The 25,360-nt window shown below is 41.7% G+C and overlaps 1 protein-coding gene across 1 annotated transcript; it reads left to right on the forward strand.

The window, feature by feature from the left end:
* The first annotated feature begins 592 nt into the window (after positions 1-592).
* On the forward strand, positions 593-25,152 carry si:dkey-121b10.7 (heparan sulfate glucosamine 3-O-sulfotransferase 6). Its single transcript, XM_042396343.1, has 2 exons — positions 593-1,509; positions 23,484-25,152. Exons 1-2 carry the CDS (start codon positions 1,031-1,033, stop codon positions 24,100-24,102), a joined length of 1,098 nt encoding a protein of 365 aa, XP_042252277.1. The 5' UTR covers positions 593-1,030; the 3' UTR covers positions 24,103-25,152.
* Positions 25,153-25,360: the final 208 nt, after the last annotated feature.

The raw sequence follows: 25,360 nt of genomic DNA on the forward strand, positions 1-25,360 counted from the left end.
AAAAATGCAAGCATTTCACTTTACTGTAAAAGAGAAAGTAGATGAAGAGAAACTGACGGTGGTCTGTGTTAACGCACGTTTAACATAGTTTACTATGGACCCACATTGTACACACACAGATAGAAAGGAAATAGTGAAAGCTGATTACACCTGTTTGACCCTGTTGTGCAGAAGTGTAAAGGTTAAATGTGTGTGTCATGGCTGGCTCCATGGGGGTGTGTGGTCAGGCAGGCTAGCAGACAGCAGGTGGTTTCTTGCAGCTATTCAAAGCGCAAAATCTGGAACACGGAGCCAATAAGACCAATAATAAGACTTCCAAATTTGCAGAAAGCATCTCAGTGAGTGTGGTGATTTGAAGGGGAAATGAGGGGAAATTGCATCCTCAGTCCTGCAATCAGAAAATAATATCCCCTCTTCATCATGTTCCCCTCCTCCTCCAATGCATTAATTACAATTAAACTAACGACTATATTTCTGTAAAATTGCTTTCAAAATACTGCGATATGAGAGTTTCTCCTCTCTGTCGGCATGGAGAAGGTGTAATAGAGAGGGTGCCTGTTAATTATTCTGTTGTTTTAGTGTCGCACGGGCTGAGGATGGAAGGGGCGTGTGTTTGATAAACAGGGCGTGTATTTGGCTGTCACACGGAAAGGGTTTCCTATAGAGTCGCTGCCAGGGAGCCACGGGAACGCACAGAAGGCACGGAGCGCGGCGAGACGTAAATTTACAGCCATCTTTCAGCGGAGCCTGGCTGGGACTTTGCTCAAGTTACTGGTGAAACCTACAGATTGTCTTTGATGCTTTGACGAGCTGACAAAGAAAACTGGCAAAGGGCAAGTAAGATAAGCAGAGGAACATGTGGAGCTTTTTGACGCGCGATGGACAAGTTTTGCGCCACTTGCTGTTGTGGCAAAAGCGTGGTGATAGTTTTAGGCGTTCTCAGCTTGAGTGACTTTTAAAGTCAGTAGTATGAAGTCATTTGACATGGCATGTTTCCTGCGTTGTGTCCTCATGCTCAGGGTTGCGACTCATGGGATGTAGTAAATGGAGAGCTGCGTTCAACTTTGGACACCTGAAGGTGCAGTCCAAGCTGTCCGTGTTCTTTACCATGATCATTCTCTTCATGTACCTCTTTTACTGCCTCAACGGATACTGTGACTCCCTGCCCAGGCCTGTGTATGACCAACAAACTAATTTTCAAAACAAAATTATCTTAAATGATGGACAAGAAGCGTCAGCAAAGCAGCTCGGCGCGTATAACGCGTCCCCGGTCTCGTTTGTCCGGGAACAGCTGTCGGACATGGGAATCAGCGATGTTCCATCCACCAATATCTCTATAGCCAATACTTTCGGCAGCAAAAAGTTTCCTCAGGCCATCATCATCGGGGTGAAGAAAGGTGGCACTCGGGCTCTGCTGGAGTTCCTGCGCATCCATCCGGACGTGAGAGCCGTCGGCGCAGAGCCGCACTTCTTCGACCGTTTCTACGATAAGGGACTGGAATGGTACAGGTAAGCTTCTCTTTGATGATACAACAGTTCACAAGAGATTGTTAAACTCAAAAGCAGAGGCTGTCCTGCTGGCCCCAAACGGGAAAATGATCGGAATAGTAATGAACTATAAGAGTCAAAGTTCAGGTCAAAAGTCACTGACGGCTGATTAGAAGTTGTAACTGCGGACTGTCACTTGCCAGAAGGAAACGTCTGCAAATTAGTTAAAGTTAGAGCTCTATACTTTCTTTCTATTGTTTAATCTTCACATATTCACATCCTTAATGAAGCTTTCAGGGGGCAGAGTTTATTCTTTAGTTTTTACGCTTTTTGTTCATGGAGGAAAAACATTTACAATCACACTATATAATGATCCCATGTTACATAAAACAGGAGAACATGACGATTTTAATGAATTATATTAAATGTGAAGAACGCAACAATATCTTTGAATTGATTTTTGAATAAATATGAGACAGACACTCTACAAAAATGTGTGTCAGCTGCATAATTTTATGTTGACAGATTAGAAATATTTCCATTTTTTGTATGTTCTGGTTCACATTAAGAGAAGTCATCAAATTTCAGGCTAAAAGAAAAAAATATTTAGGGTGTTTTTACTGCTCTCAAATGTAAAAATGAGTCAAATTTGACCCTGAACAGTAGCCTATGTAAAGCTAAAGATCTGTATGAAAATATGCAAAAGCCTTTTTATTTTGTGTTTATTAAACTGGTTTCTTGTGATATATTTAAGGCCACACATACATAAAGGCATTGATTTATGATGTATTCATAGAAAAATGCAGTAATCCTTACTATTCCTGTGACACAGGCCATATATTGCATTAGGTGTTAATGTATTAAAATACACAGGTCATGCAGGCCAAGTAGACTGGGGCCCTTAAACCACAGGGGCCCAACAAGACCCCAGCTCTCTTCTAGATTATTCTGGATTGTTTGTAAATTTTCTCTGTCATGCTAAAAAAGCATGTGATTTATTTTTTTTTATCTTCAATATTTTGAATACATTGAGCATTTTTAGTAGTTAGTGTGCCTGACCAATCTGATGATGTGGATGTCTGATCAGGCAGATGTGCACGCTGCTGAGTCTGAGACACTTGAGCTCATTTTGTTTCTCTAGAAGCAGTTTGAGGAAACCTGCAAACTGAAAAGTGTCTTTACCAATATAAGTTCATAAATAATGAGAAATTGAGAGTTTTCCAACGTTTTGTTTTTTTTTAAACCTTTTTCTCAATCAGTGACCACAGTGTAAAAAAGTGTAGCTGTCCTCAGGGGACCAAATGTACACAAACCCTTATTATCATGTATTTTTCCAGTTGCCTTGTTACAGTAAATCATAGACATGATGTATCAGGAACATTGATTCACATACACTCTCCTCTGATAAGTCCACATAAATATGTTTTTGCCCAGGTGCACACATCATGTCATGCTGATGTGATCAATCCCTCTCCTCTCCTCTCTCTTCATTAATATCTCTCAGCACCAATGATACCCTCTGCTGATAGCTTCCAGTGATGGCAGCGTATTCAGTCCCCTGCCAATAAATTGCTGTTTATTGAGCTGACACGCTGCTTCCCTAAAGTGTCCATGTTGGTCCCCTGAGGGCCTTCGTCACTACCAGCCTGATCACAGGCTGAGGGAGGACGTGGATTGTGGATGGTGGCGGTGCCTGAAATGAATAAGTCAACTGGTCGTGTATTTTCTGAAGGAGGATAAGTAAAAAATGGACCTTTGAAGGTTCATACAGTAGTTTTATGTTACAAATAGCCTACATTTTGTGCCAGTACTTTGTAATTTTTTCCAATTAAATCCAGACAAATGAAACCATTTTCTGGATAGCAGCGTGCAGAAAGACACACTCAGTTTTATTCTACAAAATCAAATTAGCGTAATTAAAGAATTAAATCTGAGAAATTATGTTTTAAAGCAGTTGTAGTCAGACAAATCCTCTTTTTGTGGACGTGGCTGCTGTCTGATATCTGATAACACAGAAATGAGAGACAGAGAGACAGACAGCAGAACGGAGAGGCAGGGACAGCGGAGAGCCACCATCACAGAGGAAGAATGAGGAAAAGAGATCCAGGGAGTAAATGACGGTTTGATAAAGAGATGTGAGGAAGAGAGAGGAGAACACGGAGGTGTGGCAGAGAAATGTAGGGTGAGAGAACAAGACAGAGAGACATGGCGAGGGATCAATACAGCCGGGTAATGATCAGTTCACTGTGAGGCTCAGGTGGTACAGCAGTGACATCATAGGTCAAAGCCTGTGTGTTTGTGCAGACAAGTGTTGTTTTTTTTTCTTGTTTCTTTGTATGGTATTCAGTAAGGTGTTACAGGAAGAGGAAGAGGATGGGGTTTTTCTGGCTGCAAGTTACAGCAACACATACATATTAAAGTTGTGAGTGATGTGGACAGCTGCTTGTTGCAACAGTTCAACTTTGAGTTATGAATGACTACAACTGAACCTGAAACCTTCAACAGAGGCATATTGTGGCTTTTAATCATCCAGTAGGTGTAAAGTCTGCAATCAGTTTTCATAGATGGGAAAATGCAAAAATGCAAACTAGAAATTTACCTAACTATTGTAACTGTTAGTCTCTGTTAATGGTAGGGGAGAGAGCTGTAACTAATTATTATTTTCATTATCAATTAATACAAATTATGTCCTTGTTTCACTGTTAAATGGATTTTAATCATTTTGTCTTTAAATTGAAGATGAAGCCCATTCAGTTTCCTTGTTTTATCTGATCATCAGTCCATTACCTAAAGATGTTCAGTTTTCTACCTTATATCATAAAGAAAAGAAGCAAATCATTACATTTATGAGTTTGAAATCTGAGAATTTGGGGTATTTATGTTTGAAAAATAAATTAAAAAATCAGTAAAGTGGATATTCTTGGATGTGAGCATTTCACCACTACATGCACGATTTATCTGGAAGGAAAAGGTTTCACATATTGTTTCCTTTTTCATACCTTTACATTACTGTCATATTCCTGTCTGATATAAGGGGACATTTAAGAGGATCATATGGGTGTAAGAGGGTAACTGTGAGATGGTGAATGTCAGCATTGTTGTCTCAAGTATATACGTATTGTGGGTTCATGTCTCCCCTGCGGTTTCACACTGACGGTACAGGAGTGAATAGTTAGCACGGAGTGGAGTGTAAAATGAAAAACAGGAAATAATCCTCCAAAGCAGTCAACTAGAACACTACAGATTACGTCACAATGTAAATAAAAAATATTCCCATTCTCTCTAATATTGTCTGCCAGGCTTCAGATTTTTTCCCGATAGTCGCGGTAGGATCAGGGAGTATGACTTACAGAATTCTGTGAATTAAATTAAAAAAGCACAAAATTAATATTTTCACTATCTTCTCTACGGTGAAATTATCACCATCACAATTTCCACCTTCTGCCAATGGCACAATCCCATTGGAAGCAAATTGTGTGGGGTCAAAGTTCAATTTAGCTGAAATTTGGCGTGTTCAACCTGGTGGAAAATCAGCATAGGGCTCACCGCAGTGGCTCAGAGAGCTGCTTTCCATTGGAAATTATGGCAATGTTAAACTTTTGGTGTAAAAAAAACCCATCTGTTTGTAGATACAGACCAACTGCAAATGGGTACTTCAAACTGGATAACATACAGTATGTCTGCTAATCTTTGGTGACATAATAATAGCTAGTTTTGTCTTTTTCTTGTGTTTGGTATATTTGCTGCAAATTCTTGGTTCAAATATAATTTTGCATGTACACTACTGGGCAACAAAGGAAAACTGTAAATGTGTCCATCAAAGATTTGGTTAGTTTCTACTTTTTTAAGAAATATATAATTAGTGTGAGGGGAAACCCATGCAGACTTATGACGTTCAGCTGAAGTAAGGACGTGAATGGTGACAGTAGAAAGAGTTAAAGGTTAGAGGAGCATTTGACCTTTACACGTTCCTTTTACTGCTCTCTGCTGACAGGAAACTGACCTCACCTTGTACTCTTCTTACACAGACATGACGAATTCATCTCTTTCTTTTTCTCTGTCTCTTCTCTCTTTTGAAGGCGTAATGAAACGTGTGTTTTCGCTCCGTCCTAAAGCGCTGACAGCTCGTGTCAACACTGCGTGAATTGGACCGGTTTAATGACAGGTCAGGCATTAACATGGACAGCTCAGGGACATGCGGAGGAGCTGAGAGGGATTAGGCCCCCAGTCACAGTTAAACAAGGCCTTATGAAGCATTAGTCAACACCACCCACCCAACCCCTCACCTTGAAGCGTGATGAGCGCTTCAGTGTTCCTACACTTCAACCTTCAGTGCTATAGGGAAAGCCTATTGTACCCAGGGGCAATGTAGCTCATTGGCCTACGGACAAGTAATGAGTTATTGGGAATTTTTATTTTTATATGAGACAGATGTAAATTTTTAGTCAAGTTGTCTTCCTTTCCTTTCCTATCTTTCGCTTCCTTTCCTTTCCTTTCCTTTCCTTTCCTTTCCTGTCTTTCTTCCTTTCTTTCCTTTCTTTTCCTTTCCTATCTTTTGATTCCTTTCCCTTCCTTCCTTATCCTTCGTTCCCTTTCGTCTCTTTTTCCTCTCCTTCTTTTCCTTTCCTTTCCTTTCCTTCGTTCCCTCTTGTTTCTTTTTTCTTTCTTTCTTTCTTTCCTTTCTTTTCCTTTCCTATCTTTTGTTACCTTTCCTTCCTTTCCTTTTCTTCCTTATCCTTCGTTCCCTTTCATCTCTTTTTCCTTTCCTTTCCTTTCCTTTCCTTTCCTTTCCTTGCCTTGCCTTGCCTATCGTTTGTTTCCTTTCCTTTCCTTCCCTATTGTTCATTCCGTTTCCTTTCCTTTTCCTTCTTCTCCTTTCCTTTCTTTTTCTTTCCTTTCTTTTCCTTTCCTTCTCTTTTCCTTTCTTTTCCTTTACACTAGTAGTGACAAAATCATTTATTTGCAACAATCTGCCCCTTTCTCGTTCAGTAGCCTATGAATAATCCGCATTTATGTTAAAAGACTTCCCCTATAGCCTTCCTCCTCTCCTTCCTCTTATGTTCTCCTGCTTATTCCATACTTCCACATATCATATGTTGTTATAAAAATATTATTCATTTAGAGTAATTACATGTTAAGTACCCAGTGATTCACGTATATCAATTTGAAACAGAAGCGTAGCATGTGGAGCCAACGAAATCATCTGAAACCAGGCTGGAAAGTATCACTTGAAGATTTATTCTCTTCATTTCAAAGAGCTGTCTGTGTGTCTTTGAGCCTAAAGGAGAGCCTTGGCCCCTGTCTTTAGCTGGTAACCAAGTAAAACACATGGACATCCTTAAAGGAAGCATTTGGCAAATTGTTTTAGAAAAAAAATGCTTATATGTGGAAAAGCCTTGGCTTTGCCATCTACTGGAAACGATTCTGTGGTCTGGTGGTGGAGAACGAGGGTTTAGACAGCCATGGTTTGCAAGTGTGTGCTTGGATGTGTGTGGATTCATTCACACTACTTCAGCTTTACCTGTCCACTCCCCCTGTTCTTCTCAGCGCCTCTCCAACCTTTTCCTGACATAATAAATATCCCGCAGATATAAATGTCATTTCCCGATATCGATCACCTAAAATAGGTTCTCTCTATTGATCTTCCCCTCTCTGCTTTTATCACGCTGTTGCAGCAGAAATGAATTAACTTCTGAATATTCAATCTTGTTGACAAGGAGCTGTTACTCCTTTGCACCGCTGACATTTACACCCCACAGTCGGAGTGTTGCTGTAGCGGATTTATTGGGTTGTTCAGGTCACTCGTACTGTGTAATGTAAAGCCACCAGACAAGTTCTCTTTCTTGTTAGAGTCGATGATTTTGCTCCCTACCTCTAAATCTCCTTCCTCATCGACTCTGTGTTTCTTTCCCTCATATAGTCCCTTCTCGAAGAGCTGGATGTGCTACCTAGACAGGAATGTTCAGGTTTTATTTCCTGTTAGACTTTTCTACCAATCACAAGGGGATTCTCCTGGTGAATTCCTCTCTGCGCACATTCTTGGAAGCTGCATTTTGCGGAGAGAGTTTTTCAGACTGACAAAGGTTTTCGGCGAGAGAGAGAGGCTCTCAGGGAAGAATTCGTAGAAATAGGAAATGTATAGATCCTGCTGGAAGAAAGAGGGCTTTGTGCAGAAGACAGGGTTCAGTGCTCTGCATAGTATTTAAAGCCGCATCAGTGTCAGAAGGAAAAACATAAGCGGCACCACCACGCACATCTGTCAGAGCTAATCAACATAACATGCACGCACTGTTATTTACATGTAAACGGATTTTTTGTCATAATTAATACAATATGTAAATTAGGCTGAGAAAACTATAAAGGTATAATCAAACATGACTTGATAAATTGGTGCAGGATAGGTATGGATTTTTAGTCTGAGGGGAAAAAAAGGCCTGATCCAACTCAGTCATCAATATTTTGACAGCTCGTCATTGGCCGACCTTTCCCCTCCTAGCACGCTGTGTCTCATCCAGTCAGAAATAATGGAGTCAGATGGGTAGGACTGGTGAGAGGTGCAAGATTAAAGGATCACTGGGGAAACTGGGAGCCTCACCACCACATTTCAATCACAATTACAGAGGGCAGAAAGAGAAAGTTTGTGTCAAAATGCAGACTCCATTCATCGCTGTGACTGACTTTTAATTTCCGTCTCTTCAGTTAAGTTCAATTTTCTGGGTTTTAATTTCCAGACTGTCAGACGTGCATTTTAAGTAAAAGACTCAAGACATGCTCCTACTTTTTTCTCCTCTTTCTGCGTCCTCCAACTTCAATCCTCTTCTGTGTGTCTCTTTTCTCTCGACCTCGCTTTTTTTTTTTACGTCTTTCTTTGCTTCGTGCCATTTTAGATTTCTTGCAAACAGCGAGTGAGGCAAAGCAAGAGAAAATATGTGCAAGGTCTGAACGCATGACAAAAACTGTCTTACTTATATGACTCATGTGAAAAAGAGGATGTGATATAGGAACAGAAAGTGGAAGTTTACGTAAAAGCTGTCATCCCATTATGGAAAGTACCGTAAGTCCAGTGGTGGAAAGTATATTCACTCATGTGTTGTACTTTTTTAAAACCCTTTATTTAATCATGTAATCTCATAGAGATCGAGATCTTTTTAGCGAGAGAGACCTGAGTGCAGCAGAGGAAATAATAACAGAGTTAAGACACAACCGAACACGGCCACTCGCACACAAACACATACAAACTGCATCAGAAACAATCTCTAAAACAGCTCTAAAAAGTTAAACCTTTAATTTCATTCAGTGGTGTGAGACTTTCAAAGTCATTTGTAATTCAATGGAACTGAGGTCAGACTGATGTGGTCTGATGAGCAGTGTTTTTTAAATTTGAGAAGAGATGTGATATCCTGAGGCAGCTTCAGTAGGAGACGTTTAGGAAACAAAAATGATAGAGTCTACTTCTCAACACTGTCTGTACTCTTTCATACGGCACAAAGTGATGAAAATGGTAAATTTATCCCCTGTAATGAAAAGCAGGGCATGATGTTAAACTGCATCATGCTGTTTTAAAATGGAATTAGCTGCATGAGAGTACAGGATATCTCCTTAGTCAAGCTCAGACATGATGGTCGATTACACAATTTTTCTCCTCAAGTAATGCTGATTTATTTGTAATTTACTGAAGAGTTACAATTTTACATCACTTTATACTTCTACACTTCAGTAGAAAAAATTGTACTTTTTACTGCAGTACATTCATTTGTCAGTTACAATAAGTACTTACTTTGCAGATAAAGATTGTACTTATACATTGTACTCATATATTGATTGTACTTATATATTATCAGATAATGGTGCAAGTTCTTGAAATAACAACCCATCAATATATATCTTCCATCTCGACTGGCTGCAATATATAAATGCTGCTCACATGTTAATGCATCAGTGCAAATAATACAATAATACATTATGGATTACAAGGAAGGGGTCAAATGACTGTATTTACTTTTAATACATTACACTGCATTACTCTTCATTTCCTTAAATAAAGGATCTGAATACTTCTTCCACCATTGGATAGCTATAATTATTTTACCTCCATACTATTAGCGTATCGGAAATGTTTTCCGTATCTGATATAAGTGTTTAAGAATGGAGGGGAAAAAAAAGCAAACAATATTATCAAAAGACCATGAAACAGAGCTAAAATATTCCCCATTAACTTCATAGAAAAATATTTAACGCTCAAAGTTGCTGTTTAGTTTTGTTGGACAGAACAGATACTCAAATCCACACCCAGTTTACCATCACCAGTCTGTCTGGAGAGGCAGGTAATTATTGACTGAGTGTGCATATGTGTGTGTGTATGTGTGTGTGGTCGTCGACCTCTCACTGGTGTTCATCTCTGTTTAATGTCTGACTGCCTGGGTGAGTGTGTGTGTGTGGGGGGGGGGGGGGTCATGAGAACCTTGCAGTCACCCTGTGAGTCCCACAGAGAAACACACCTTCCTTTGTCCTGTCATAAAACCTCCCTAGAAAACTCCTATCAGTTTGAGTTAACCAACTTAGAAGAATTGGTTAACTGCCGGTGATTCCTGTGCTCATTTTGAGGGGAAATAAGATTAATTACGCCTGAAACTCTGGCAGAGAGCTACTGCTGAATTTGAGGACAAGTAAAAACATCAAACAAGATGCAGTGATGGGAGGAAGTCTGGAAACCAACACCAGCTCCTTCTTCATGTCCATCCAAACTCTACTCCGTCCTGTATGTTTGATGTGCGTGCGTGCGTGTGTGTGTGTAAACGTAGCCAAGATCCACTGAGTCCACTCTGAAGAGCCTGATAGATGGCACTAATAGCAGACCGCTGAATTGGCTGTTTCCAGTTGTAAAAGCTGTGCCTTTGCCAGCAGTGATTTCCGTTTTTCTGCTTAAGACACTGCTAACAATGAGCTGAGAAACCACAAGGAGTGGCAGGCTGAAACTGCTCGGAAGTGGGTTTTCGTGATCGGACAGTATCGAGTGTTCTTATTGGTCGGGACCTGGGGAGTTGCCAGACAAGCAAAAGTCCATGTTGAGTCAATTACAGTGTTTCTGAGGTGTGTGTGTGTGTGTGTGTGTGTGTGTGTGTGTGTGTGTGTGTGTGTGTGTGTCTGTCTGTCTGTCTGTCCCACATGTGTGTGTACTCATTTAGAAAAGCTGTTTAATTATTGGAAACATGGTTGTTTTCTCTGTCACTTGTGCAGAGCCAGAGAGGAGGGTAAATGTTACAGTATGTACATGTTGGAAGGAAGTCTCATGTTTAATCTTTAACTGGACTGAAGGACAAAACTGCAGGTTTAAAGATAATAAACAGCTCTGTCTATATCTAGAAATACCAATCAATATCTATCTATAATGTAATATATTGAGGAAAGAGACAACATATTAGTGTACATCCAAATATAAATAACAATGTAATGATACTTAATAATTTTATATATATATGGACATTTTCAATGTATTTGAAACACAAAGAATAATCCCTTTACTTTAAAATAAAAATGATCATGTATCTTAATATAATAATATAATTTGCATATTTTTTAATATTTATTTTGAAAAAGTATTCATTGGCATAGATTGAATGAATGAAATTGAGCTTGAAGGGTCATTCTTGACCTTGGAAACAGAAACAAAAACAAAAAAGTCTCAGTGCTAAGGTTACTTGTTATTTCTGGAGCTTTCAACCACATTCCATGGCTCTCATTAGCTAAGTTCTCATGGATGTGGTTTAGTTGTTCTCACATGACCTAAGCAGAGAATTTCAGTCACGTGTGACCTGAAGGAGTTGACAAAAGAGCAACTCTAGCTACTGAGGAAGGTCAAGAGATGTGGTTAAAAAAACTTCAGAAACAACACATTGGTTGGACCTTTTTATTTTTATTTTGTCAGGATATAAATTCAGTCTTTTCACATTAAAATACAAATTTAATTAATTAAATCATATTTATGATATTTTTTAATTCAAAAGACCTCTTAAGGATATTACTGTAAATTTAAATTAGCAGTTGAAAATATATTCTAAACCAATTTCACTAACTTAACAGCTCAGTTATGTAACTGTGGCGGGGACATCATGACATCACTGGGGTCAGGATGCAGGAGGCAGGAAGTGTCTCTCTGTAATCTGTCCGTCTCTCCACCCCATCTATCTGTCCATCCCTACCACCATCATGCGTTTAGGAGATCGGATGAAGGCAGGGTGGGGCCCCGGGGGCCCCCGGCAGCTCGGAGATAAAGCCACACAAGTAGGCCACTGTGGGCCTGGCAGGAACACAACCGCAGATTTTCCCATTTGATAAGTCAGGAGGGGTGGGAGCAATCAGTGGCAATATGCACACACACATACATACATTTGCACTCACTCATATGGACACATACATTCAGACACACACAACAGGCTTTACCTTATTACCATGTTATCTCATATCAGGTTGTTATGCTATTAAAGATATAATCACTGAATCTAATTTTTTCTGCTAATTTTTGAGATTCTAGTTTAATTTTATTCATTTGTGTTTTGATGACATATTTGCTCACTTCCTTCCTTTTTTTGTTTCTGAAGTCAGAATTTTAGTACTTTGCTGTCTTATTATGCTGTTTACAAGCTATCAAAAGCTTATGCAATAGTTTAGCATTTTGGTAAATATGCTTAATTCACTTACTTGCTGAAAGTTAGATCATAAGATTGATACCACTCTCATGCATGTCGTGAAATATGAAGCTAGGCCTACAGCCAGTAGCTGGCTAGCTTAGCTTCGCATAAAGACTGGAAACAGGGGGACCAGCTGGTTTCCACTGTTTTATGGGGGTTGTAACTGCAGATTGACGTGTTTTACACTTCAAGTTTTGTATGGATTAAACAAACAAGATAAAATGTGTAAATGAGTGAGATTTAGTGATGTTGACAGGCTGATTTTGTTACCTTTGGGCAGAGCCAGGCTAGCTGTTTTCCCCTGTTTCTAGTCTTAGCAAAGCTGAATGGCTGCAGGCTACAGCTACATATTTAGCGGAGGAGGCAATTACCCTAGCTTAGCATTAAGACTGGAGGCAGGGGGAAACATCTAGCCTGGCTCTGTCCAAAGTTCAAAGTACGCTAAAAGGCACCTCTAAAGCTCACTAATTAAGGTGTTGTATCTTCCACAACAATCCATGCACAATTTTTACGGGGAATATGTGCTGTAACTATTTGTTGGTGACCAGTGGCTGGGCGCAGTGACTTTCTCAAGTCTCTGCTGGTTTTTCTGGCAACCTCATGGTGATAATAAGACTCCAGGATGTCGCGCCCAGCCACTGTTGGCTTCAGAAATGCTGGTACGCGCATTTTTGACTTTCGAGAGAGCCAGGCTAGCTGTTTCCTCATTTCCAGTCTTTACGCTAAGATAACCAAGCCTAATTCCATCTCTCAAAGTTAACACACAGACATAAAAGTAGTATCAATATTCTCATCTAACTCTGGAAGGAAGAAAGGAATAAGGAAGAAAGTGAATTAAGGGTATCTCCCAAAATGTCTAATTTTTCCCTTTAAGACGAATTGCTGCCAGCTAATGCTAAAGGTTCAAACAGTGAAAAATTAGTGGCTTGGTTGAGAATCACACATGCATTGACATGAAAGCACACACACAGAGAGGGAGGTCTTTCTCTGTGATTAGGGCTGCCCTGGTTTCTCAGAGGAAACTCTGACTGACCACTTCTCACTCACTCACCACTCTCAGGCCCTGTGATGTCTCTATTAACTGTTACGCCTCTATTTTTCCCCTCTGCTAGACACATTCTTCTGCTCTTTCCTACCGACCTACCCCAGTGATGCAAACCTCCTCGGTAAAAATACTTTTCACCACCCTGGTGCGTCAGCCAGACAGTAACCTTCGGAGTGTGTAATAGTGTGCCACACACATGCTGAAGAGAGATACGGTAACATGAGGTGTCAGCAATGTGGTTTTATGTAACATAGATAACGTGTAAGGGGCTGATGGATAATATTTTGCACATTTTTTCATTCCTAAAAGTATAGATTGCTTCCACCCGAATTTTCTTAAAATCTCCTTTTGGCAGGCCAACCCACAAAAAAATTGTATAACTGAAAAAAATTAAACAAATATCTAAGAAAGAGCTTTTCAGTATTTTTACATAGCAATGGATTCATTTGACAAAAGGCTGAATACTGGCCAGAAACATCATCCAGTTAATATATTGCTCCAACTCCAACAGACACAAAGAGAAGCACTACTCTTCCTTCCCTTTTATTGAGTTGCTTACAGTCCTTTCTGACTTCTAATCAGCCCACAGAAGCTCCTCAGCCCTGTATTTGCCATCAGTAATGACAAACTGGAGGTTATGCATATAACCAATGTTCCCTGAGGGAGGAAAACGAGGTACAACAGATCAGTATGGGGATTGCGTCCTCGCAAGACCCACCTGAAGAACCTGTCTCAAAATACCTGTTAAGGCCAATGAGACTCTCACAGGCAGGGGGAGTCCCACCTTCCCCTGAGGCTACAAGAGACCCTGCACAGTCTCTGCTTCTCAATCTAAACTGCACTTCACCAAACCAAATAAGTGGTGAGGGGCTGACTTGTGCTGTAGCTCGTTTACCTCCCTCAGGGAACATTGGTTATGTGCAAAACCTCCAGTTCCCTTTCAATTGGTACATTCAGTATAACACATCAGTATGGAAATATGGCAACACACTCTGAAAACACCCCTGCAGAAGACTGAGATGAACCGGACGTTACACAGCAGCAGTGATAACATCAGCTACATTACCTTCCTGCTGAGAGTATAGACTGAGTGACATTCTGTGCTGTGATATCCTGGTGATGAATGTATGTGGAGAAGCCCAGCTCACCACAGAGCACACATCCTCTGCAGAAGTCCCTTTAAAAAGGGCCCAAGATGCGACCATACCCCTGGTGGAGTGTGCTTGCATGCTACCAGGCATCTGTATGCCCTTGCAGGCAAGTATGCGAGATGGCCTCTGTTATTCAGTGAGAACAGTGCTTGGAAAGTGCCTTCCCTTTAACTGGGTTAGCAAGACAGACAAAAAGCTGGTCAGTTGTGCCTATTTCCTGTGTTCAGTCAACATACACGCACAATGCACGTACCGGGCATTGATTATGCAGATGCTGTTGCTTGGTTGATGCAAATGGGGGCAGTGAAAAGGATGTCAGCTCAGAAGATAATGCCCTGTATGACAAGGCAGGTACTATAGGGATACATGCAGAATTAGGATGCAGTATCACCTTAGAGCTGTCTAGCGGAAACTGTAAACATGAAGGATGAACAGAGAGCACATGGAAGTCTCCCATGTGTTTCGCTGAGCACAGGGCCAACAAGAACGCTGTCTTATACAAAAGCGTATCAATGCCCACAGATGGTAATGGCTCAAAAGGCACATCACACAGTGTATCTAGAACCCGAGCATGGTCCCACTGGGAAATCATGGTTTTGCACATCAGCCTCTTATGCTGTACACTCTTCATAAAACACATCACCAGAGGATGGGAACCGGGGGATTTTCCGTCAAATCCCACATGGCAGGCAGAGATAGCCGAGAGATAGACTTTAATAGTGGAAAAGGAAAGGCCTCTTTCCAATAATTCTTGGAGAAATGGCAAAATATCTACCACAGAGCTTTGGAACGGAATAATATTCCTTCCGTGACACCAAGCATCAAATAAACGCCACTTAAGCGTCTATAACTCCTGCGTGGACACTGCTGTGGCACTCTGTATTGTATCAATGATGTTGGCAGGCAACCCTGTCATGGTCAGTTTCTCCCTTTCAGGGGCCAGGCCCACAGATCCCAGATTTCGGGGTGCAGGTGCCAAATCTGGCCCTGGGCCTGCAACAGTAGTTCTGCTGTTCAGAAGATGAAATAATCTCCGCAAACCATGCTTTCTTGGGCCAACGCAGGGTGATCAGTATCATATTTAATCTCCCTATACGCACACGCTCCAGTATGGTCTTGATCAGCACCACTGGAGGAAACGCGTACAGAAGTTTCCAAGGCCACTGATGAGCCAGTGCATCTAACCCGAGGGGCACGCTCCGATCCTGTAGTGAGAAGGCAAACTCTCGAGGCAAACAAATCAACGGTGGCTCTGCCAAAGTGACCCCATATCTATTCCACTACGTTGGAGCGCAATCTCAACTCTCTCACCAGAGGAAAACCCCTGGAGAGAAGGTCTGCCCCACCGTTCAGTATTCCCGTGATGTGCATTGCTCTAAGAGAGGGGAGGGGAAGAAAGTGTGTCCTTCCCTGTTTGTTTATGTGCACAATTATGCACATATTGTCACTGCATACTAGAACATGCTGTCCCAACAGAAGATCCATACAGTAAAATTGTGTTAGTGACAGATGCACAGCATAGAGCTCCAGCAGATAGATATGCCATGACCTCTCCTCATCTGTCCAGGTCCCATTCACATGCACGTTCCTGCAGAGGGCTCCCCAGCCCCATTTGAATGCATCCGTGGTGACCAGAACGCGTGAGGGAACCCGGCCCAGAGGGGCTCCCTAGCTCAAACGCAATGGATCTCACCATGGGAGCAGAGCCCTCTGGCACGAAGGTGTGACCGTCCTCTCTCTGACGAGAGAAGAACACCTGTCTGTCCTGCACCCAGCACTGGAATTTTCTCATCATCAGCAAGTCCAGAAGCACTACTGGAATCATAGAGGCCATCAGTCCCAGCAGGCACTGGCACTGATGGAGACTCACAATGTGATGCAGCTGGAGCAGACCTTGCACAACCTGGCACGATTGTCTATAGAATCCAAATCCAGACCGAGAAAACATTTTCTGGCTGGGAGTGAGACAGCACTTTTTCCAGTTTATGATAAATCCCAGAGACTTTAGGTGATTCACCAACTGGGACATGTGGGTATTGGCCTGATATGCTGAGTCCAACAGAATCAGTAAATCATCCAGGTAGTCGAGGGTTCGAATCCTCTGGCCTCTGATCGGTGCCAGTGCTGCCTTGAGGCATTTGGTGAAAACACAAGGAGCGAGGGATAAGCCAAATGTTAGAACTTGGTCTTCATACGCTGTGCCGTCATAAACAAAGTGCAGAAATTGTCTGTGTCTCGGTAATATTGGCACGTGAAAATTGGATTGCATTACCTGGCATAATGTCAGCATTTTGAACTCGAACTTTCTGAGGTGTTTGTTTAGTACTCTAAACTCTAAAAATAGGATGGAGACTTCCGTCCTTTTTCAGTACCACAAAGTAACAGCTGTAAAATCTTCTTTGTTCATGGGGACGCTGCTTATAGCCTGTTTCTCCAGCAGAAAGTGGATTTCCTCTCTTAATGCTGGGGCGCAGGATGGATGTACTTTTGACATTGCAATGCCTCTGAATAGTGGGGGACACTTCCTGAATTGGAGTCTTTAGCAGTGTCGCAGTGGATCATTTCCCATGATCCACTGCGACACCCTGCATGCCTGCCAAGAGGTTTCCCTTGTGGCCAGTCTGCCAAGCATTCATGGTACCGCAGGCTGGGGTGGGTCAGTCGGTCTTGGTCAGAAGATCTCCAGCACTGATGACCTGGAAAGGCTCCCCTTCATCTCCTCCACCTCTGACTTCAACCTCCTCCTCCAAGAGGGCACTTGACGGGAAGCGAGGGAAAGCTCATCCTCAGACAGCACACTGAGCTGTATATTGTTGATGGAGACAGTGAAGTTGGATGGGTCCTCTTCCATACCCATGTACTCAGTGGGAGGGAGGATATCATCCATGTGATCGCCCCATGACTGTCCTACTCCCTCATCGAAGTTCCCGCCTTCGGATTCAAACTCCACAGACAACTTGGCGGCTTCAGACAGCAGGGGATCTCCATATGTGGCTGAGCTTCCTAGCATCCTCAACAGGAATGTCACACGTCTTTCCAGTGTCATCCTCCGGATTTGGCGACAGTGCACACAGGGTGAGCAAGTCTCACTTTAACATGCAAGATGCCGAGACACACCGGGCAGATGTCATGGGTATCTGTCTTAGAAAGAGAAAACCTGCAAGCACTGGGGCACGGACAATTTTTCGCCTTCACAGCTTTGCTAGCTTTGTTAGACCCACTGGAATGGCTTTTCTTTTTGTCAGGTGCCATTCCACTTGGCGAGTTAGCTTGCTAAACAGGTGTGGAAAGCTGTTATGTTAGGGAGGCTAAACAGGTGCATGTTAGCTGGGCTAAACACGGCAAAGCAGTTAGTTAGTGAGCTAAACAAGCACCGTGTAGAGAGCCTTGGTAGCAAAACCTTGGGCAAAGAGCTAACTCACCTCCAAGCAGGAAGTTAATTCACCAGCAATGGTCCTACAAGAGTCAGGTTATGCAGTTATGCAAGGTAAAGTACAAAAAGATAGAGCGGAGACTGTGCAGAGTCTTTTGTACCCCCAGGGGAAGGCGTGACTCCCCCTGCCTGCAACAGTCTCATTGAGAAAGGTTCTTCGGGTTGGTCTCGTGAGGATGCAATCCCCATACTGATGTACTGATGTTGTACCGAGTGTACTGACTGAAAGGAAACCTCAGAGGCAGACTGTATCTGTCTTCATATGTCCCTCTGTAGTGGTTGAGGATGTTGATGTGTTTTAAAATTCCTTCACACATGTCAAATGTATTCATAACAATCTCACATTGAAGGATACAGTAGAGGCCAAGAGGAGGCTTTGAAGTTGTAAAAAAAGTGGAGAAAAGAGAGGAGGTGAGGGAAGGAGAAATGGAGGGGTAGAGGAAGGAAAACAGGGGGAAAGAAAGCATGTACAAGAGAGAAATCTGCACATGATGACATGTTGCATTATATGATCCCCCGTGATCCCCGGTGGTCTCGCCCTCTGAATCACAACCATCTGCCTCTGACCTTCAGGGTGGAAGAGTCCATTTCCGTGCAGTACAGGGTGGAGGGGATTAAGAGGGTCCAGGGGTCTGGCCTCAGGCCCGGCAGAGCCGGCATGGATCACAGCTTTCCGAGCTCCGAACCAGAGGGAAACGTCCTAACCCAGAAACACTTCCCTCATCTCCCCAATAGCTCACACACACATGCACACATACGGAGAACTTCATTGCTCCCAGATGTGGATCCATCCTGTGGAAGGCATGTTCAGATGGTTATTGTGTGTGCGTTGTGTTTGTGTGAGTGTAGAAAGCAGAGACAGAGATAGAGAGAGAGACGGGAAAAGCGATAATAGCCACTGTGTTTACAGTGCCTGCAGGTGCTCTTTTTAATTTAAAATATATACACAGTTACACACATGTATTTTTTAGTTGTGAAACCCTTCATTCAAGGCAAAAATTTACCCTACACGGTCACAGAGCTGTAACTTCTGTGAAATTGTTAAAAACAGGTTTTCAGGCTAGCGGGACAAACTGCAAAACAGATAAACTGTTTCATTTTTATGTCTTTTAAAGGTTATTCACTTTACCCCAATAATCACTGGTGTAGACCATACAAAATACCTAAGAAATGGTAAAGATACTGCACTCTGGCCTTGGACAACAGTGTCTAAAAACTGAATTGTCTTGTCCTTTTGAACTTGTTTATTTATATTTGCTTTGTGTCTGCCCATCTACCATTTATGTTTTAAATTGATAAGTAAATTGCTGTTATCAACAGTACATTTAAAAATTATGTGATTGACAGGTAGTTAAACCGCACCAAACAGTTACTTTTTAAAAATGTTTAGCAGGACTAGCTAAACTTTAGCTGTTTTTTTTCCCTCCATCATGACCGGATTTAGTTACTGTGTTATTTATGTGGGATAAACAAACTGAACTACCAAGATGTCAGCTCATCAAAAAGATTTAAATTACAGATAACAGTCAGGATAGCCGTCTGTCTGTGGCAGTGCAGAGAGTGGTTTGACATGGTTTTTAGCTCTATTTAGCAATTCTGTATACTGTTTTCATGGAAATTATTCATTTCTATGGCATAATTTTTTTTATATGGTAAAGCAAATGTCAAAAAGATTCTGGTGTTAACTCAAATATGCTGCATGTTGGTTTGTAAGGCTGAAATGAAAAATTCTGTTTCAATCAATTTTAATACATAGTGTCTACTATCTGCGCTTGAAGTAGACCCTGATCCTCTCCTGTTGCTTGCATGTGCCCTCATATTCAAGTCATAAACAGTAGCCTATTAGCCTGCAGTCCTTTAAACAGGCCCTAATAAAGCTCGGCCCACCCACACACAGCACAGCAAAATGTGAGTGTGTGAGAGCGCCTGGACACATTTGTATGCACAGATAAACGCACATCTGCGTACTTTCAAACCCAACCACATTCCTGCTCCAGATGCTAACGGTAAAGGTGTGATGAAAAACAAACATCAGGTTGCTAGGTTCCCCTAAACTCTTTTTGGAAGCTATACAGAGGCCAGTGGTCAGTGGCGTCACCATACACAACAATTAGTATCAGATAAAAAGAACAAACACTATGTTTTTCATCTTTATGAGATAAAAAGAGATTAGTTGCTCCGGAATAGTGGGTCCAAGTTGATGAGAGGATTTTGTGCTGTTTTTCTCCACATCTGTGCTCTTACCTCTCGTTTCATCTTTTCTTCTATTCTTGCCCACTCTTCTCTTTGCTCTTCTTCTTCTATCCCTTTTCTCTTGTACCCCCACACCCCCCTCTCTCCTCCCTGTGCTCCACCACTGTGTGGCCTCCTCCCGGGCTTTCTGTTGTACCAAGGCTGTCCTGTGATTACAGGCTAGTGCTCTAAAATGTAAACATGATGTCAATGGAAGCCCCACTCAGCCTCGCATGGAACACCATGGCTTCCATTAAACTGATTGGATGAAATTAAACATCCATTCAGTGCTACAGACACACTCACAAAACGCCAAACAACCCAAACACACTGGCACCTCAGTTGTTTTTTCTTTCAGATCTGCTTGTGGGCAGTGGTATCACTGCATACGACCGCACAGAAAAACAGAACCAAAAATATAAAGGAGTCATAGTGCTGTTTTGTTTTTCTCTTTTTTATTCATGTTGGTTTTATTTTATTTTCTATTATGTCACGTCAAGTCTAGGTTTTCCAGTGACCATGTTTGATACGAGAAAATTGTTCCTCGATCTAAAACATCAGCAGTAACTGTCAGGCTTTAGTTCCAGTTCCTTAAGAGCAGAGGGATTATTTCTGCAGCCACTGTTTGTGCACAAATGTTCAGGAGGCATACTGGGAGAAATCAATCGTAAAAGAGGCAGACTCCACTGACAGTAATATTAAGGAACTCAAGTGCATAGTAGCCAAAAATATGTTGATTAAAGGATGCAGCTCTCCTTTTTTGCTACTGGAAACACATGCTTAATTGCTCAAGCAGGTTCTCTGGGGGTTGCTGAGAGACATTCTAGGAAATGTGGTAAAATGCAGGTAGATGAGGCAGATTGAGGAGAAATAGATGCACCAAAACCATGCAATTTTCACAAAATAACCTCACCGATTGATGACACATGAGAGTAACAGTAACCAAAAGGTGGAATTTCCTTTCAAAGCTAGAGTTGTTAGACTTTCCTTGGATCCAAATGAGAAATTTAGCCTTTTCTGGGAGTCAGATTCATAAAAAGTATATTGCCACTCACGTCATGTGGTGACCAGAAATAAGCCCACGACCCACAGTCTCAGAAACTTGGCTTCAGAACGATAGGTTGTAGCTTATGCTTTGGCCTTAAGTGCTCATTGTAATACATCCCAACGTTCAGACTAGCCATAAAAACAGTATTGTTTTTCTAAACTTTTCTCCCTGAGGTATTCACTGTATTTTCCTCGATTTTGTTTTGCCCCGGCCCTGTAATACAACTCAGGGGTTTCTTATGAATACCATAAGTTGTGTATTTGGTGTTACCCTCATAGATTCATGCCAGGGGCCATGCCGGACTTGGAGCCGAGTGTGTGTATTGGATCAGAGAGAGGAATGGAGTTGGCTCCATCACCACACACCAGAGCTCAGAGCCCCATAAGCCCTTCACTTGCAGACCAACCACGAAGACTCAGACCCAACCATCACCACATGCCTGCTGAGGCGGGAGGGGGAACTGTGGAAATTAGCTGAGAGATCTTTCACAGTTGTAACACTGGCATTCCTCACTGCTTAGATTTCTAAAACGCAAACTGAACCTGAGATTTGAATCTCGTCTTTTAAACTCAACGAAAGGGGCTGTTGTCTTTTTTTTCACAGAGGAAAATTGGCAGGATATTTTTCACAACGGAGGTTATTAGAATCCATTTTAGTGTTACAGTAGCATTTGAATGAAATAAACGACACAAGACAAATAGGTTTTCCTTTCCCTCCCATTTCCCTCATTTTATATACAATCTACTCTGGCACGTTATTAGGGCTCTCAGTCAAACATAGCCTTTGGTTGGGGTTTGTTGAACTCTTTGAGGTACTACTTCTTCTTAGCCTCTGAGTCATCTAAGTAGGGGTAAAGATCACGAGAAAGAGGGCAATCCAGTCTACTAAAAGGCAAACTGTGCCTAGAATACCTCAACCACTGCTGATAATAACAATCAGGGGGCCAAAGGCAATAACCTAGTTTGAACGAGAACACATGGCTGCCATAAGATAATACTCAAATAACTTGTGTATGTTATAGGATGCTCTTGACTTTTTGACTTTGTGTTTTCTGTAAGCATCAAAAATATTCTAACTTAACACTTCCAATCTGCTCTATCTGATTGGGCTACACGTGACTCCTCCACAGGTATTTTCTAAGTAGAATCTACAAAAATAAAGAATTTCCACAATTTTGTATCATCTAAAGAAATAGTTGAGCTTCTTGGGAAATACTCTTATTTCTTTCCGCCGAGAATTAGATGAGAAGATCGATACCACTCTCTTGTCTGTGCATTAAGAACGGAGCTAGAGCCTAGCCTGGCTCTGTCCAAAGTTCAAAATACGCTAAGCATTGACTCTAAAACTCACTTATTAACATGTCTTCCACAACAATCCATACACAAACAGAAATGTAAAATTAAAAAGTTATCGTTTTCCCTAGAGTTACATGCTTTAACTATTTCTTTGCAACCAGCAGCCAGGTGCAGTGATTTTCTGAAGTCCCCATTGGGTTTCTGACAACGGTCACAGAAAAACCCCTAGGAAGTCATGCACTAACTACTATTGACTTTAGAAGTGCTGGTAGACATATTGTTGAACTTTTGAAGTACTGGTAGGGGTGTTTTTGACTTTGGAGAGAGCCAAGCGAGCAGTCTTTACTCTAAACTAAGCTAATCAACTCATGACTCCATCTCCATAGTTAAAACACAGACATGAGAGTAGTATCAATCTTCTCATTTATCTTTCAGAAAGAAAATGGATGAGAGTATTTCCCAAAATGTCAAACTATTCCTTAATATGACATGATAAGGCTCAGCTTGTAATATGTTTTACCCACAAAAGGGGAAAACAAGGAATTAAAGTGAAGAAGAAAGGTTTTCCAGCCCTGTAAGACTACAAATACCAGCGGTATGATGGTAATGTGGCTATTATTTTAGTCCTGTGGGACATACTCGAGGAACACAGTGAAGAACAAGAGCAGAGGGAGAGTCCAGGCAGTTATGAGCCTGTTTAAGAGGAGGCAGCGGATGAGAGGAAATTACTTTTCTGAGGTTAATATAGCCTCGCGGTTTTCCTACAGTAGCCACTCACAGACTCCCTCGCAGTCTGCGCTGACATGGTCACTCCATCACTGCCAGCAGCTAATGTCATGTTTATCTCCCTCTAATCACAGATTTAGCCCACTAATTACAAAGCAAAATCAAAAACCCTTCAAGGCAACTGAGGCACCATCAAAAGAATTTTCTGAGAATTATGAGAATATTAAGGGAATGTATTAATTTTTTCCAATATATTTATGTTATTTTTGTAATAGAGAGCATATGCTGGCACTTTCTCAAGTATATTCATGGAATGTTTAGAGTAGAGTTTTATTAATAGCAGTGTTTCTCTCTCTTTCTTTTTCTCTTTGATCCAGGAACCTGATGCCTCGTACACTGGAGGGTCAAATCACCATGGAGAAGACTCCCAGTTACTTCATCACTAAAGAAGCCCCTCGTCGTGTTTTCTCCATGAGCCGCCACACCAAGCTGATTGTGGTGGTGCGTGACCCTGTGACCCGGGCTGTTTCTGATTACACCCAGACTCTGACAAAATCTCCCGGGCTCCCATCCTTTCAGAACCTGGCCTTCCGCAATGCCACCACAGGCCTCATTGACACCTCTTGGAGCGCGGTACGCATTGGCATCTATGCCAAGCATCTAGAGAACTGGCTGCGATTCTTCCCACTCTCGCGGTTCCTCTTTGTCAGCGGCGAACGTCTGGTGACGGACCCAGCGGGCGAGATGGGCCGGGTCCAGGACTTCCTGGGACTCAAACGTGTGGTGACAGACAAGCACTTCTATTTCAACCAGACCAAAGGTTTCCCCTGCCTAAAGAAGCCAGAGGGGAGCAGCAGGCCGCGCTGCCTGGGGAAGTCAAAGGGCAGGCCCCATCCCCAGATCCCCTCTGAGGTCCTGCTTAGGCTCAGAGACTTCTACAGACCCTTCAATCTCAAGTTCTACCAAATGACTGGCCACAATTTTGGCTGGGACTGAACGGCTACTCACCAAAGCTCTTAAAAGTTGTCAGTAGCATTGTTGTTCATCCAACAACCAAGACCATGCAGGGATGCTTTAAAGACATTGTGTGTTACCAAAGCTTTTACTGTGCAAAATATGCTTTTCTTTCATTTCCTAATCTATAAAAACTGAATGCAGGATGATCTGCCAACACACTCTCCCGCCTTCCTCCGGGTTTACAGCAGCCATGCTAACAAACTTTGTGAGAGCTTCCCGAGATCCGCTTTAGCAAACAATGCTAAACAAAGGGGCAAGAGGACAAGCCAGATTGAAATATACTGCTTATCTGTGTAAAGTTGGAACATCTAGCACTTGGCACCTTCAGTGCCAGAAGTATGCTAAGCTCTATGTGCTGTACTTAACAGCACAACATCCACATTGAAAATAAAATTAGAAAGTTAAACCAAATGGCAAGAGAGTAACAAACCTTGGCAGCAGGGTGAAGCTATGATAAACCAAATTACATATTGGACCTCTGCTACAAAAACAACAGAAACAGCAAGGAAAAAAGCAAAAGGTTTTGAATTGAGTTATGCACAATGGAACAATCAAAATAAATGTAAATGTGTGATGTGTTAATCATTCAGAGTCACATCAGCATTGTTCAGTTTACCTCTAGGTAAATAATCTGAAATGTTTATACAGTATATGCAGTTATAGCGAGTTCTTTTCTCTTCAGTTCTTACAATGCAATCTCTTATTCTGGATTGTCTTTTAATTTCATAAAACAAATTAAAAGTAGCAAACTGCAGGAGTAAACCTGGTACTGATGCAAAAGGTACAAGTGTAAAAACACAGTTGACTATGTGCTGTAAATTTGCTATTATTTATGTTGCCAGTATAATGCTATTTGAAATGCACACCACATCTGTATCTGTGATTGTTTTCAACTTCATGTGATCAACACTCACCTCCACAAATGGTACTTAACATGCAACTGTATATTTCTAAAATGCTAATTTATAAGTTGACAAGCTATTGTTGAGATGTTTTCTCTGAGACTTTTGTATTTGAAATTCTGCTGAAATTCTGACTAAAACTTTTATTCTAAAACATGTGTTTTGTGCTTATTTTTGAACTGCATGTCTGAGAACTACTCTGTTCATCCTCTTTGTATTTATTCCAAACAAATTGATAATGCTGCTGCCGGGAATACAAAATACATCTGTGGGGCAGATGATTTTTTTTTTTTTTTTGTCCAAAGAGAGACGTACCAGACTCTGGATGATTACAA

This window comes from Thunnus maccoyii, chromosome 20 (genome assembly GCF_910596095.1).
Source record: "Thunnus maccoyii chromosome 20, fThuMac1.1, whole genome shotgun sequence".
Lineage (NCBI taxonomy): Eukaryota > Metazoa > Chordata > Actinopteri > Scombriformes > Scombridae > Thunnus > Thunnus maccoyii.